The following is a 16,961-nucleotide window of genomic DNA, read 5'->3' on the forward strand; positions in this document are numbered from 1 at the left end:
TCAGTCATGGCTTCTGGAGTATAACAATGGAAAGTCACTGAGTAAGACATTTTCCAAAAACAGTCAGCTATTACAATGTCTTTCTCCCCAGGGTCCTGACTTCATGGCCAACTAGCAACATACTGGCTAGTTTTTGCCCCAGATATGCTTGACATAAAAAAATGGCATAGACCTAGTTTTATTTATATGCCACTCCAAGAGTCTCTGGAGTACCAGTTATGTTTTAAATTATTTCCTGTGCTCACTAGAGCTAGGTGTCGCTATCTGACAGTGACTCTCTTGAAGATGGGTGATTATGACCTGATAGACTTTTGTGTCCCATTGTAATGAGAGCAACAAAATATTTTGAAGTAATAATGAAGGCTAGATGAATGAAAACTGAAGCAATACAGGCATGATAAAGGGATGGGCTGCCCTGGAGAGACAACGACAAGAAAAGCACCAATAGGGACTCTGAAGCATAAAAACATAGCACTCTGCGGCTGCAAACAGAAGCGATCCTATCATTTAAGCTTGTATGTGCAAAAATCCAGCTCTAGGGTTTGAAAAGAAAAAGCATATGAATTGCTGTCCCAAAACATAAAAAACAAAAATATACATGTATTAGCAATGTGACTGGCAAACACTGGCGATGAGGAGGGAGGGGGTAAACCAAGAAGAGTTCACACAGCATTATCAGCCTGCGGCAAAGCGTATTGTATCATGGCAAAGGACGACCAGCTACAGACGGGCACAACCGAGCTCTCACAGCGCCTGCGCAAGCCACGCGTCCGCTCGCGAAGCCTGAAATGGCGGTCTTATGTTCATGGGAAGACCCAGCGGGGTGGACGAGCATTGGAAAGGCTTGGTGAAATCCCCTGCAGCGCATTTGCAGCACACATGCAAACCCTGACAGACACACACCTTCCTTGGCAGAGGAAGGGATTTTTACTTCTGGAGCCACTTCTGTGACCTCTTTTACACTTTTCTCATGAGGAGTCCCTGCCAGGGCACTTTCTTCTGGAACTATCTGCGCCTCTGTACTAGACTCCTCGCGGCCCTCACTGAGGCCCTGGGGGTGATCTGAGGCCTGAGCAGCCCCACACTCTTTCCCAGGAAGAGCAGTAGGTTTCATTTCCTCAGCCATCGCACCCTCTAGAGTTTCTTCTTCTTGGGGATGGAAAAAAAAAATGTTGACATCATGGCCAGAAAACAACACACGGGAGGACAGAAACATTATTCATGGAACACTTTCAGCTCCATTTGAGTGACCTCTCTGCGGCATCAGGTATATTTATTTGCCTTTTCCATCTGGATGAGCGGAATTAGTAACTGAATGACACATATGTTATGTACAAGCTGGAAAATTATGACGGAAAATACGCATACAGAAAGACCTTTTAAAACTCTAGTTAAAAGGCTGGACAATACACTTTAAAAATTGAGAGCTGAAAGGGTTTTATGGACTGATAAAACGTTTACGGAAAAGGCGGTATGATGAGCACGTGGTGATGATGGCTTGCAGAACGTTAGAGATGATACTGCCCCCAGCAGATGGTGATGGAAGAAAGATGTCCTGCTGTGCTGAAAAAAACCCTTCCAGGTTAGACAGGTACCGTTTTCTCCAGTGTCGGAAGTCCCTACATAAGAATTCCTGATTGCTTCGCCTAAAAATGCACAGTCTTTGCAAAAACAATTTTAGCAATAAAATAGACTTCAGCTCAAAGTGATACCTACTCAGTTGCCTATCACTTTCATCAAAACGGCCATCAGAGCACTCTGAATATGATAAGGAAAAGCTATGAAAGTCAGTTTGCGTTGCCTCCGTTGAATTATGTGATACTCAAGGAAAAGAAGTATTGGTAGGAAAATAGTTTTTAACTTTAAACTTTTATCATTTACAAAGGTGTTTTTTCTCCTCAGAGACAAGAGTTTTCATACGACTTAAAACAGTAACAGTTCAGGTATAGTTCTTTTTGACACTAAGAAAAAGTGTCCATATCATCATTAAACTCTTTTATGCAATTCAAAATAAAATCACTAGGGAAAGATGACCAAGAGGTATTAGAGTGACAAAAATATTCGCCCAAAGGTATAAATGACATGAAAAAAATGTTAGCCTTTAAATGCGAGCAAGCTTCTGAAGGCCATGAGGTACTTTGTTCATTTGTTTCTCATTTACAATTCAAATGTCCATAAAATATGCAAATCTATTTTATCCTTTAATAAATGAAAGGAAACTGTATTAGCTATTTTAGAAGTCTGCACTGGGAAGTTTCTTATGGTATTTCCATAAAACAATTGGACATTTTGCAAAAGGCCTGTGAGAAAGACCACAGATGGGAAGGGAAAGGAATTTTCTTGTTAAAAAAGAAATATTAGCATCTTCAATGATGGGAGAACTGGGTCGTCTATCTTTTGATATTTACCATGCCGGCAATTTTGTATATGTAATTTAATTTTCTAAGGGATATTTCAGATATTGCAATTCTTCCTTATTATTCAGGAATTTATTTGTAATATATAGATTTTGATTCTAGTTAAAAGAACTTTAAACATATTTAGCTTCACCAAGGTCAGCTTATGAAGTTTTAACCAAGTTAATTTACAAGTTTTAAATCCACATAGCCTTAAATTACTTAAAATACCTTTTAACTTTAAAGCTTTATCGTTTACAAAAATGTTTTTTCTCACATACAATTATTTTTATACTACTCAAAACAGTAATAGTTCATGTATAGTTCTTTTTTATTTAAAGCCTTAATATATTGGTCCTAAATTCTTAAACCTTGAATTAGTTACGTTTGTGTCAACCACACCTGTCTTTTAATTAAAAACTTCCCATATAATTTTATTAAAGTTCACACTGTTGAAAGGATATAGTTCCACTTAATGATAGATTCATTTCCTAAGGTGTCAGGGCTGTTGGAGCTCCTTGGTTTTTAAAGGGACTTTGGGAGATGCTTATTGTTAAGAATGTGGCTGGTGAGCTGTGAGTTGGTTCCTTGTTGTCTTGGCATTGTCTGTCCCCATGTCCTCACCACCCAATATTGTCGCACATAAAGAGGAGCTCTTCTGCACCCAGCAAATGACTGTCCTCACATGGAAATATTTCTGCCTAAGCAAAAGTATTTTAGCTATACTGTCATCCTTATAAAAAAATCTCTAGATAAAATGATACTAATAGCAGCCTGCCACCCACATAATATCACCACTCTCAGGACAGTTAGTTTATACATAGGTAGCTCGGCTTTATGGAACAAAGGCGTTGAGTCCAATCCTTCATTTTAGGCAAGTTCTGCTGCTGCTGGAAACTGAGATACAGTCACCTAGGAAATCTCCACTGGCTCTGGTTTATAGATGTGGAGACATAAATTCATCCCATAACATTTATTCTGCTCTATATAAGTTCTTTCTTTTTTCTTTTTTAAAAAAGAACAAGCATATGAATATAGTATTAAAAAGGTAATTTATATTTAATGCTGGCCCTAGTAATAGTCCCTATTGAAGGAGAAAAACAAATAACATTAGGGTCATCTTCTTCAGTTTAGGTAAATAATGCATTCTTACCAAATAATTTATTTGCAAGGAATAAAAAAAAAAACATCATACTTTAATTGAATGATTTCTTGTTTCTTTTTCTTCTCCCTTCCCACCTCATTGACAAAAAATGCAAAAAAAAAAAAAAAAAAAAAAAGAAAAAAGAAAAAAGAAAATAAAGGGAAGTGCTTGTTTGTTCCGAATTACAAATGCCTTTTATATAAATGTTGAGGCATTTCAGTGGATAACTCCTTATGTAGGGACTTCACTTCCATGCAGACAAAAACGGGCTTGTGCTCACCCTACCCCCGCCCACAGGAAAGCACAGAGCTGCAGGCTGGGTAGGAGCCCAATGGGCACCATGCTCCTGTTCACCTGTCTCCCGGCCTAAGTGGGCCTCTGCGCTCTGTGCTGTGATGCTGGGGAGCACACTAGTCCATTCAGAGCTGAACAAAGGATGCTCATAGTACTCCTCATCCGAATTGTATGGCTCCTCCTCAGGCACAGACACGGAGATGGAGGGGGCTAGAAGCCTACGCCTCTCTCTGCTGCTGGCAGGTTCATGGCTGGGGAACCTGTGTAGAGGACCCACTTGATCCTCAGCCCCTTCATCTACAAACAGACACACAGGAAGAGACTGCAGGGAGAACTGGACAAGACAGACATGAGATCAGACAGAGGACATAGACAGGTACAGAAGGACAAGAAGGGTCACGGAAGCAGCACAGCGGGATGGAAGGGGCTGAGACGACCGAGCTGATGGGGGATGGGAGGCAGGGAATGGGCATGCTTTGCTGAGGGCTTCACTTGAGCTACCATTTAGGACATTGTGTCACTGATCTAAGAAAAGACAAAACAAAAACATACAAAAAACCCCTCCAAAACCACTGATACCTCTGCTACGAAACAGAAATTATCTGCACATTCCTCTCCAGTAATTCAGACTAACCAAGGAAATATTGGTGTGTGGGGGGGGGGACCAAAGTGCCACAAAACCAGTGCATTATTTGAAAGAACTTCCTTCCTGAAGGTAAATTCTAAGTCGTACATCAACACAATTAGAAATTAAGAAAGAGAAACACTGTTGGGGTACCATGTCTGCTCAAGTACTGGGAAAAGGGGCTCCAGTTTGAAATTTTGATTGTTCAGGCATGTTGAAATACTTAACACTTTGGGTAAGTTTAGTTAATTATTGCAACCAGAAAAAAATAATGCATGGCCTTAAATTCACACTGTAGATTAGTCTGCTTAGGCACAATAAGATGCTCCTACAAGTCAACAGACTTTAGGGACTGTTGGGAGGACCCCATTTGGCTTTTGATATAGATGCTGTCTCCCAGACATATGCCCAGGTTTCTAGGGTACTCACTAGTCACTATTACTTACGTGTAGACCTGTCTTAAAGCTCCTCACTCTCCCTAGCTGAAACAGAAACTATAGTATTTCTCGGTGTAGTGTTAACCTTTCAGACTTTAACCACGCAGCATTATGGCATTATTTTGTGAATGCACTGTATTTTAGGAAGCTTCACTTTTTTCAATAGCCAAGTATTGGCAACTGGAAATAAATCTGTAGGCATGAGTATATTAAAATAATACTCTGTAGAGAGAATGCTTTTAATTCCTTCAGGACACTAATTTCTACAACCTAGTTATTGGTAGGTTCAGGGAAGTTGTTTCTGGCTGGGTGCTCAGAAACTTCTCAGCCAGGGTATTTATTATACCATTGGAAAGACCCCCAAAATGATGTTTGCTACTTTAGTAGCAGCTAAGCAGATATGTTTTCAGGATCTGGTCTGCAACAGAGAATAGATGGTTCTGGGCTTGTGATGGGTCCTCGTCAGTCACATGTTTCCAAGTCCCTCTCAAGACTTGTCATGAACGCCAATTACTGATACAATGTCTAACTGGCTCAATCAATTTCATGGGCTGCCAAGTAAGTAAGAGTGAGATACATATTTCTCTGCTTTTCAACACTTGTTTTCTGGGAAGCAGAGAAGGCCACAGTGTAACTGCAAGCACTGAGAACTGAGAGCTGGTAGTGGAGAGGCGATAGATACTCGGTGATGTTTCAACTGTCTGAAGCATTCGGCCTCTGTTCTCATTCTTGTCTTGTTTTAAGTGCCAAGACGTAAAATAGCTCAGAGATCTGTAATAACTCAAAAGAAGCAACATTTTTCTGTTATGAATACTGCTGTTCTAATTCTAGGATGACAAAGACATTTGTGGGGCCTTTAACAGCCTCAGTGGAAAGATCGTTTTGCCTCAGTCTCTGTCTCTTCACTCAGGCAGTCAGTCCTGAAAGGGATAGCTGCAAAGTCCTAGGACCGTGCACTCTAAGAACTCCAAGTTTCTTCTCAGAACTTGTGAGCAAAGGCTCCAGCGAAAAGCCAGGGAGTGGTATGTGTGTTTGGGGGGATAGGGGGAGGATGGCTAAGTATGAGGCTCATTTGTTACAGAGATGAAATGTACATGGCAGATGCTTTTGGTTACCACTCATTAGGGACAGATAAAATAAATAAATAAACAGGTACATACATGAATGAATAAGGAATAGAGTATGTAGTTATAAAAATTGACATAAGAATAGTGGCTTGTAACAGAACATGGTTGATTTCCACAGTCTTACAGTAATAACCCTGAGAAGACAGGTTTATGGACTTAGTTGGAAAACTCAGGTGCATATTTAGATATAAATTCTAGCTGAGTCACTTATCCAGATGCAAGCAATGACATCCCTGGCAAAACATGTAAATCTCAGTCTCTTTGGGTTATGGGAAGAAATAGATGAGAAGATATTTGTGAAACTACAAAGCATAATGTGTGACTGTATAAAATATTCTATCACATTTTATTTATTTACATATTATGTGTGTGCATGTGGATGTGTGTGTACGTGTATGCGTGTGTGTATTTGCAGAGGTGTAATGCATACTATGGTGTTTATGTGGAGGTCAGAGGACAACTTAGTCCTCTCTTCCCCAGTATGACTCAGGTTGTTGGGCTTGGGGGGCAAATGCTGTCTATCAGATGAGCAACCATACTGACCCTGCATGTGACTACATACATGTCTGTAGTGTATCTTCCATGTACTCAGTTTCATGTCCTTTGAGTTTTTTTTTTTTTCTTCTTTTTCTTTGTTTGTTTTGCTTTTTTGAGACAGGGTTTCTCTGAGGTCTGGCTGTGCTGGAACTTGCTCTGTAGTCCAGGCTGGGCTCAAACTCACAGAGATCTACCTGCCTCTACGTCCCAAGTGCTGGGATTAAAGGTGTGTGCCACCACCACCCGGCTCTTTAATTTGATATTTGAATTCAGAGTTGAAAAACTTAGAAAAAAATCTGAATTCGTTGTCTATACTACTTCTGTGGTTGAATGCACTCATCCTTTACTATAAGAAAATGTGCTTTATGACTCTGCTTTTGTCACAAGATAATCTACTTCATTTAGCAGTATGACGTATAAAAGGATAGCATGACCTTGTGAACCTTGGCCTTCTTAACATAGCTCTTTTGCATAACTATAGCCTTCGGGAATGAAATTTAGCTGGTCTTTTCTGAGGAATAATTTCCTTCTAGTTTGCTTTTGTTTAAACGTTTTTTTTTTAAAACACATTAAAATTTTTGTATTAGGCAAAAATAATGCTTGTCTTTCTAAACACAGCTGTGGTTGGTCAGACTACTTTGGAACAAATTCTCAGGCACTTTTATGAAAAATTAGATCTCCTCGGGTGTCAAGGATTACTGATTGTGGCGGTGTCATGGTACACAGGAGAAGGCAGCTGACCCCCTTGTACAGTGCTCCACCATCTCTGAGCCTTTCTCCACTTTGTAAACTTTTAACCAAAGACTCCTCAGTTTCCTGATGGTAATTGCCGCCCTGGAATGGCATGGTCTAGACATGTTATGGCCAGACCAAGAAAGGAGGACAGGAAGTAGAAGACATTCTACTGGGGCTAGTGTCTTCCTCGATTGCACTGGGCCAACTTGAAGAAAGCAATTCTATCCTACGAAGCTGATGACTGAGTAACCCTGAGAGGAACATGAGCCCATGACTTACTTAAGTCCTATTTTCACTATGTGCATTATGTTTTCTGGAAAGAGGAGACCAGGTGCATACACTGGGTGGATGGGAGGAATCTATTTCCTTTTCTGCTACAACTCCCGCTGAGTAAGAGGAGCCAATGACAATTCTACCTCAAACAGACTTTTGGAGTGGGCCAGCTCTGCCAACATCATAGTCCTTTCTGGGTTAAGAGGATTCTCGGGCACTCTAATGGTTTTAAATAGGAGCTCAGAAACACTGTCAATGACCTGAGAGGAGTACAGTCACCACACAGAGCTTCTTGCTATATCCAGAATGGAATCTAGTTACCGCCCTCTACTTCCCCCCTTCTCATTTCTGGTTAGCTATGGTTCCCTGCTTTGGAACATGGCATCTTTTTTTATCTATCTTTATGCAACTGTGCATTCTGTTTCCTCTGTCCTATCTTTTCCATCTTGATCTAGTAACATTTTCTCTTATTTTGAAAAATACAACAAAAGAAGGATTACTCTCCTGCTGTTCCCTGTGGATGCTGTCCTGTTGAGATATCTGTAAGCATGTGAGCGTGATTACTGCATTCCTGTTCGCTATGCAGCCATCCCTTTAAAAGAAGGGATTGTGTATATTTTTGTCCTCAAGCATTTGTTCAGAATTTGAAAAGTTTCTGGGACACTGTACGTGCTTAGTAAATATGGTCCAGATGACAGGATGAGCATAAGTCAAAGAGAATCTTCCAGATACACGAGTGATATTGTAAATCACATTTAAGGAGATTAATAGCCAATAGCTGTTATAGACTAGTTACAGTTGCCAAATCTTTTGTTCTCATAAAACAATTTTGCTTATTTAATGTTATTTTAGGAATCAGATTAGGAGGAATATTGGTCCCAATTAAGCAAAGGCTTGCTAAAAAGAAAAGACGTGGCTTAGAAATCTGTGACAAAAAGTATCTCAGGGTTAACAGTATTTAGTTGAGTAATTTAGCTTTCTGTACTTAGGAAATACTGAAACGAATCAGATTACAAATTATAAAATGATAAACATTTAATGATAAACCTTGTTTATCTTTTAACATAGTAAATGATCTATGAAATGACAACAAAAGAGAGAAAATGAAGGAGAAAATGAATAAAATGGCCTTTGTATATGAAAACTGAAAACAAGCCACCTACTGTTGCTATAAGATCAGCTAGCCTTGGTGTATATTCTGAGTCTCAGGAAAAGGCTGCAGCACTGTAACCTACTGCCTTTCATCTCGCATTCTGAATGAACGCTCTTCAAAGCATCCCTCTGTTTTCTCAATGAGAACTAAAATGCTGACATGGCATTCTGTGTGGAGTGGGTCTCAGCGGGGAAGCAGCCACAGTCTCAGCTTCTAGCTCGCTGCTCTCAGCATCTGTCCATTCATTACCTTTGCGGTTTGCTCATTACTATTTGTGGAGAGTTGGCTATAGGGCAGACTCTGGGGAAGGTCTTGGAAATACAACGGGAGTCGAATGCATAATTTCTGACACCTCCATGAGAAAGTATGGACTTCCACTGTTCTGGGGGCTACATTTGTTATTTCTTTTCAGTCATAAGAGAATTGCGTCATGTCTGTCCAACATCTCCACATTAAGCTAACTGCTCATAATCATTCTAGCAACTTGAACACAAAGTTTTCTTCATGTAGTCAATTTTCCCATTTACATAATATTCACCACATTTTCAATATTCTGATTTTACAAAGAAAGTGGATTCCCCTTTCAGTCATAGGTTATTTTTTTCTCGATTATATGAAACAGTACCATCCCTGATCTATATTACCTGGCACCCGCATCCCTGGCTGTGGGCTGGAGTTTATTATTTACAGGTTTTGAGAAATCCAACCCTGTTAGGTCAAGACCTTACCTTCCTCCACTGCAGCTGTTTGTTCTGAGGCTGGCGACGGTGGTGGGGACGGTGGCAGATTAGCTGTTTCCTCAGCTGCTACAGGTCAAAAATGGAGAAATGAGACAGAACAATTAATTCTCTGTGCCTCTAATCTGCATACAGGGCCCCATGAAACTCTTATTTTTTTTAACCTGATATACATGTTGACAACTTAGAAGATAAACATTCCGTACTTTCGAAATAAATTTTCTCCAAAAGAATGAATTAAACACAAATGAAAAAAATTCTGTCACCAAATTATATTTGTAAAATTAATAATATATTTCATTTAGCCCCGAGATACCACATTAAAATACGCCCAGGTAGACATTTTGGTTTGGATTAGAATTGCCTAATTAAAAATAATGATTTTTGAATGTTCTGCTAGGTCGACAAACAAATACTGATAATTAATAGTCATATTATTTGATAAGCCTTTTCAGTAACACTTTATGTCCAGTTTAAGGTGAAGTCTTCTTTCCGTTCTTCTTTCACAAAGGAAAAGTGAAGTCAGTACAGAGGATAGTAACCATCAGAAAAGCTGCACCCACCTAGCTGTACCCTAAAGCCACCTTCAGGCTTTGGGGTCACAGTGAATCAGTGTGGTGGGAAAGGCTCTGATATCCCGCTGATGTCCTCCTGGACACTTACCTTCCTTACGGCCTTTCTACGCAGGAAAGGGACTTCCAAAGAAATAGTTCTCAATTAATGCTAGAGACTGAATATATTTTATAGATTATGTGACTTGAAGTTTCATAATACAGTGGTTAGCTTAGTAGAGGTGGCTTTGTGACAACAGTGTTTAGTTCCTTGACTCATTGGTATTTGGGCCACATATTTTTAAGACTTCAAATTTTAAAACCTGCATTTCTTTGCAAAGTAACAAGACCATGAATGAATGGTAGATTAAACATTAATGTTTTAAGTTAGGTATCTTTCCCATTTCTACTTATGAGAAAGATAGTCCTTGATAATCAAAACACTCAGAATGTCACAAACTGACTATATTTTAAATTCTTAATCAGGGAAAGAAACACATTCTTATTGTTTAGTTTTAGTAGACATTTCAAGAACTCTTAATCAGGAAAGCAAATATTATGGATGCATTGAACTATAAAATATTTTTTTAGGACTGAGAAGCCATGCCTTTTGACAGATTGGGCATATGTACCTATGAAACAGATACACTAAATTCTAGGATGTCTCCTTCCATTTATTTTCATGTATACAAATATATGTCTATCTATCTACTTCTCCACCTACCTATCATTTACTCACTCTCTATAATTTGTATATGTACCTATGTATCAGTCTATCTACTTATCCATGTATCTGTGTCTATCATTTAATCATCTATGAATTTGTAATTTATCATTGTATCTATGACCTATTTATCATGTACGTATTTATATATTTATGTATTTACCTACATACCTACTTTTAAGTGATGGATAATCTACCTTTCTGTGCGGGGCTGCAAGCCTTTGGCTGAGTGCCCTCCTCAGTGATTATGTGTTATATGGTTCTGTGGCACTGAAGGACATTTACGACCATAGGAAAGGGCAAGGCTATTGAAGTGCTGTGTGGTCAATTCTCAAATCCCAAGATCCTATATGACTCGTCACTGATGATTCTAACAGCGCTCTAGCTACTGGTTTTGTGTAGATTAACCAAAGGAAAGGACAGTCATTTCCAGCTGAAGTTTCAGTTCATCTTCTTTATGTGCATGGAGTCATAAAATCCAGATTTAATAAATAGATAAATAAATAAAGGGTCATTATGTCTAACATCAAGAGATTACTTTAAAGACAATCAAACATCTCAGCAAACCACAGAGAGGTCAAAACAGTTACTTCTGTTTCCTGTAGAGGTGACAGGTGAATGCCACATATGGGAAATATGAACAAAGTAGAACATATCACTGGGGTATGTAGACTTTATGCTGTGGTAAAGGAAGCAAATGTTCGCCCCGTGTTCAGCTCTTCTCATTTACCTAATGGCAGAGCTGCAGGTTTGTCCTTGTGTTGGGCTTCCTTCTCTTGTTCACCTTTCAGGACTGCTACAGCTTCAGCCGTTACTACTTGAACTATCCTGGCAGACACCTCCTCTGCAAACAAACCAGGAACAGAAGAACACATAGTGACCAGGCAGCAACAAGAGTTGGTCAACAGTACTAAAACATAATTTTAGGATCAGAGAAGTCACAAGTACATTAACTGTTCAATGCGAGTCTAACACTTAAAACCCATCTACTGAGGATACGTCTTCTAGGATTCCAGTGTTTTATGGGAAATTGCAAGTAAAACAGAGGTAAGACAGACACGGCAGACACTGGGACAGCATGAAACCCTATCTTCTGGGTCATTCCTGAATCTTCCCACTAGTAGTAATGTAAAACGTAATATCCTCTTCTGGCACTTAGCACATTTTACAGGAAACTGTGCTGAGATGTGCGACTTATCTACTTGGCTTATTTACTTATCTACCCATAGTCCTGGGCAATTTCTTTTGCTGTGCACACAATTCTCGAAGCCTTCCTCCGCAAGTTTTTTTTTCCTATACTGGATACTTAACACAATTAGTTTCCTAATTAATTAATTTTTTGAATGGGTAGAAAATGAACATAAAAGCCTCTGTTCTTGTTATTGACACAAATTAGAGGTAACCCATACTGAACACTACAGTTGTCAACTTTACAAATGCACAATTACGTGTAGGAATTTGACATATTTTAGAACAGTAACATTTAAATTGGAGTTCCGAGTACTTGAGTATTAATTAACTTTCTAGAGCCTAAAACTCTTAACATATGAAGTAGAGCTCTAGTTTTATTGGGAAAACAATAATTTAAAAAGCACAAGTATCACTAGCTTATGTGATGGAATTATAGCTGAGTGATGGTATAGCATTTCAGTCTTCTGTGTAGGTCTGCCTGTTGGTATCTCCTGAGAATCACTTATTGCTTATAACATAATAGAGCTTGACACAGAAAGAATGTATTCATACAAAATAGTAAAAAAAAAATATTGTGGGCATTTTATAAAGGGGTTTTAAAAAACAGTTTAAGAAGAGACATGTGAAGAGAGAATTAAAGGCACGCTCCTGGCCAGTGCAGTCACAGTCACCTACACAAAACACCCTAGATCCTCATTATCATGTTTCATTGGTAGGCAGGAATTTAGTTTCAGTTTATGTTGGAAAGGAATTCATAGTAAATTGTGAATTTCATTATTCTTGTTTGAGAGAAAACTAATTTAGAAACATATTTTTGGTTCACAATTGAACATAACTTATGAATGAGGTGATTTGATTTTTGTTTAAAGCATAATTGTCAGAAAATAATTTTAATGTGATCTTGGAAAGCTTGATACACTTTTTAAAAAGAATTTATCAGGAGCTAGAGATGTGGTTCAGTGATACTTCATTTGTCTGGCATGTATAAGGCCTTGGGTTCAATTCCCAGCACTCACCTTTTATTAAAACGCTTTTAGAAGAATAATCTGACAGTAAAGAAGAAAGTCAAGTTCATAGTGGCTTAACTCATGTCTTCTAGTTGTTTAGAATAATAATATTAAATATATTTAAATAGAAAATATTATACCATGTATTGAAAATTTCACAGTGACTTGGGAATAAAAGACCATGAACAGGTGCTCTGGGAGTTTCATTTGGTCCAGTGAATTTTCAATCTTCCTTGAAGGAAGCAAAGGGATTTATCAACAAGACAGCAATTGTAGTTTTCCCTGCAGAGTAAGAGATGGCTTTTTTTTCTCCCAGAAGAAATGCAATCAGAGCTTTCCTGGGCAGGCTCTAGATCTCCACTGCCTGGCTCCTGGGACAGGAACAAATTCACCGTGGGCTTGGGTGAGTTCAGGGAAGATTAAGAATAAATGTACCAAAGAAACACAAAGGACAAAGTGTGGCACTCACAAAATCAGAGTAAAAAAATAAAATTATAAAGACTATGATTCTTGTCTTACATATATATGCATATTATTTCCCTTTATTTAATTATGTGTGATATTTTTCCTTCATCCTCCATATATATCTATTGTTTCCATCCATTTTATCCATCCATCTCCCCACCTATTCACTCATGCACCCACACATCCATCACATTTTTACCTATTTAGTAGATCACTGTCCTTTAGGTAAAGTTATTAACAGTTACTAGTATTTGACTAGTGTTTGATGTTAAACTCGTGATAGTCTTTATGTCATGGTTAACGTCAATATGATAATGAGAGAGTTCCCATGGCTAATGAAAATAGCTTGGCTGTAAAGTCAAGTCAATGTTTGTAAGGAAAGCTTTTTAAAAACAAACAAACCAAAACCCAAAACCCAAATAAAACAAAAAATAACGCATAATAACCCAATAAGTAGATCTGATTACAAACAATTTGGAAGGAAACCATTAAAAGTAACTTCCCTGAATTCCATTCATCTGATAGCATCTTACCAAACTGTAAAGTTGTTGGTTATTGGGTAGTATGAGAATAAGTGACATAAAGATACAGTCCAAGCAACATAAACATAAGTAATGCATCACCACTTAGGAAAACATTTGAAATGTGTCCTTGCTTGAATGGGCACATCTGGCTGCCAGACAACACATCAGGCTTCTGCCACGTGCTCAATGTATCTATATTAAGCTTGCACCACTGTTCAACTGTACAGCTCAGCATTTATGGCTGCTCTAGGCCTTTGTCTTCCTCCAGCACATTTTGCCATTGTTAGGATCTTTTTGTTCACAGTCTTCATCAGGGACAAATTTTAAAGGCAGCCCCAGGGTCTGTGCTTAGCACACCTTTGTACTTTTGATTACTGTGATATTAATATACTAAAACCCAGTTAATTAATAAAATTGATGGAGTTGACAACCTCTCAACAGCTCAGAATTCTAAGCTGCTTCTTGAGTGAAGACATAGCATTGTTGGTTGACCCAGTAATTGTTGTTGAATGTGCGGCCTGTGGATTTGGATCAGGACCAGCTGGGCCTCTTAAACAGGCAATGCTCCACCGGTTAGGCTGTCAACACAAAGTGCAAGTGACTTGGCATATGGCTGGACACATATTTTTGTTGATTTCTTGCAGCTTGTTAAAAGTGAACCAAGATGCATTGACAGTAAATTCAACCATATGGATATAAAAAACACTAAATGTTTCTGCTTTGAAGAATCGTGGGTATAATGGTGTGTTAAAAGATGACAAATAAGTCTACCGTACACTTGCTGAAAAAGGAAAACAAAACAATTTAAGACAGAATGCTCCTGTCAAGAAGGTTTTTCTCAGTAGGGTACAAAATGGTTGCCTAGGAAACCAATGTTAATTGCTGCTGCTGCTGCTGCTGCTGGAATGTAGTCAACAAGGAAAGCACTGTGTAGTTCGAAGTGCTCTGCTAAACAAACACCCTCCATAAATTCATCAAGAAGAGAGAAAGAGAGAGAGAGAGAGAGAGAGAGAGAGAGAGAGAGAGAGAGAGAGAGAGAGAGAGAGAGAGGAGAATTCCTTGCTTCTTCCTGCTTAATTTGGAGCGTAAATGGCTCCTCTGAAAGTACATCCTTGAATCAGCTGGCAATGACGGCATTTAAGGAGCAGATTGTTGGAGGGTTTTGTTTGTTTGTTTCCCTGGAATCTTTGCATTAATTAAGGAGGACCACATTGGCACACCTCACCCTGAGATTTCTTCTGATTCACAACATCACAACAGGCAACGTTGCAGTCACACAGCTTTGCTCAGCAGCCATTTCTCCATCTAAAGATATTCTGATTGACACATGGCTCCACCCCACTCAAGGGCAAATGCAATGTAAGTCAACTCACAAAGACAGAGACATTTAAGAAAAGAAATCACAGTTGTATGAAGTTCAGTTCTTTTCTTTTCTTTTATCTTTCTTTTTTGTTTTGAAGGGAGTATATTTTGGGCCTGCTGTAGACAATGTAAGGCTGTTTAGACATCCCTGGGAGCTGCAAAGAAGAGGCATGGCACCCCTAAGCACAACTGTTTTTTAATTGTTTACCATAGGGTAATCTTATGGAAAGACTTCCTTTGCTTTTCTTCTTTGTGATCTTCCCTTAGGGGCCACGGGGTTTTTGACTGGTTCTTCCATGGCCACTCATAAAACCTCCCATTTGATATCCATGTCCAAAAAACCAGGGGTTACAATTATAGGAAGAGTTCCCCTTCTCTTTTCAAAAAACCAACAATTATGTGTATGAAGAAAAGTACATGTTGGTGTGTATTTCTGTGTGTGGGTATGTGCAAGTGATAGCAGGTATCCATGGAAGCCAGAGGCATCGGATCCCCTGGAGAGTCAGTGGTGCACCCTCTGATTAGATTCTGGGAGCTAAACTCAGGTCCTATGTAAGAACAGCACACATCGTACCCTTAACTGCTGAGCCTTTGTTCCATCGCTCCTGACTCTCCCCACCTCAACCTATGTATTCAAACCCACAATCTAACTTTTGCATACTCAAAGGAAGTTTTTAGAGATTTAATTGGACTGGACCGACTTTCAATTTGGTTAAGGAGAAATGTGCAGCAAGCTAAGGTAAATACCACTGAGAGGATTCTACAACTTAAGGGTGCTAAAGAATTGAGTCAAAAGTAATTAGACAAGCTTAGAGCACAAGCACCACCTACTGGGAAATTTTATTTCTAAATTTAGTGGCTCAGATGGAAATAGAGGGAAATTTTAGCAAAAGACACATTGTTAAGTGCCCAACCTAGCTTTATACGTACATGTTCTAGTTTAAAGTGGGGGACGGTGACTTCTAGTATGTGTGTGTGTGTGTGTGTGTGTGTGTGTGTGTGTGTATGTATATATATGCGCTGTTGCTTGTATCTCAAGTATTAGAAATTTGGTAATTAAGTCAAGTAGAATATTTTGCTGATCCAAATTAATTGCATAAACAAACTTAATGAAGAATTTACTTCTTAAAAATTTCAAACAGCTTTAATCCCAACAAATTAAATATAATTATGTTGGTATTGAGGGATTGATAATGCAAAACAAGAGATTTGAGTATTTTATATCTTATTAAAATAGCACAGTTCTTTGCAGACTTCTGAAAATTTGTAGTGTCTTCTCTGCTAGGTATAAGACATACTATGATTATAATATAGAGCATTATCAGAAACATTAATGTGAAGATAAATTGATAAAACAATGATATTTTGAATAAATCTACCCTTAAAAAGAATAATTATAGAATAAACAAAACAATCATGTGTGTACAAGTGCACTCCTGTCTGTGTGTCAGAACTTATTTATGCAAGAATTCCTTCCTTCTTTTAAGGCTTTGTCTCTGTTTGGATACTATGAGAGGCTTGGGCACCAGAAGTGAAGGTAGGGTTGATATAATGAAAGTAATGTTTCTGTAGCCACAAAACCTAGAAATGTCCAAGGGAGATGATATGATAATAAAATGGAAAAACAGTCTAGATTTTTAAAAAGTCATTAGAATGAGATTTTGAAATATAAGTTCCCT

The 16,961-nt window shown here is 38.6% G+C and overlaps 1 protein-coding gene across 21 annotated transcripts in view; it reads right to left on the reverse strand.

Annotated features, from left to right (window-relative positions):
- Map2 (microtubule associated protein 2) overlaps positions 1-16,961 on the reverse strand; it is a 61,830-nt gene that overhangs the window by 32,394 nt on the left and 12,475 nt on the right. For 8 of the 21 annotated variants that reach the window (XM_051154185.1, XM_051154184.1, XM_051154182.1 and 5 more), the window contains exons 2-3: positions 11,464-11,577; positions 9,450-9,527 (exon numbers count right to left, since the gene is read on the reverse strand). In XM_051154185.1, coding sequence (XP_051010142.1) covers positions 9,450-9,527; positions 11,464-11,577 — 192 coding nt within the window. Of the gene's footprint in view, positions 1-903; positions 1,150-9,449; positions 9,528-11,463; positions 11,578-16,961 lie in introns of all 21 variants that reach the window. The other 13 variants (XM_051154186.1, XM_051154183.1, XM_051154177.1 and 10 more) reach the window with 5 other exon arrangements.

Source organism: Acomys russatus, chromosome 12 (assembly GCF_903995435.1).
Source record: "Acomys russatus chromosome 12, mAcoRus1.1, whole genome shotgun sequence".
NCBI lineage: Eukaryota > Metazoa > Chordata > Mammalia > Rodentia > Muridae > Acomys > Acomys russatus.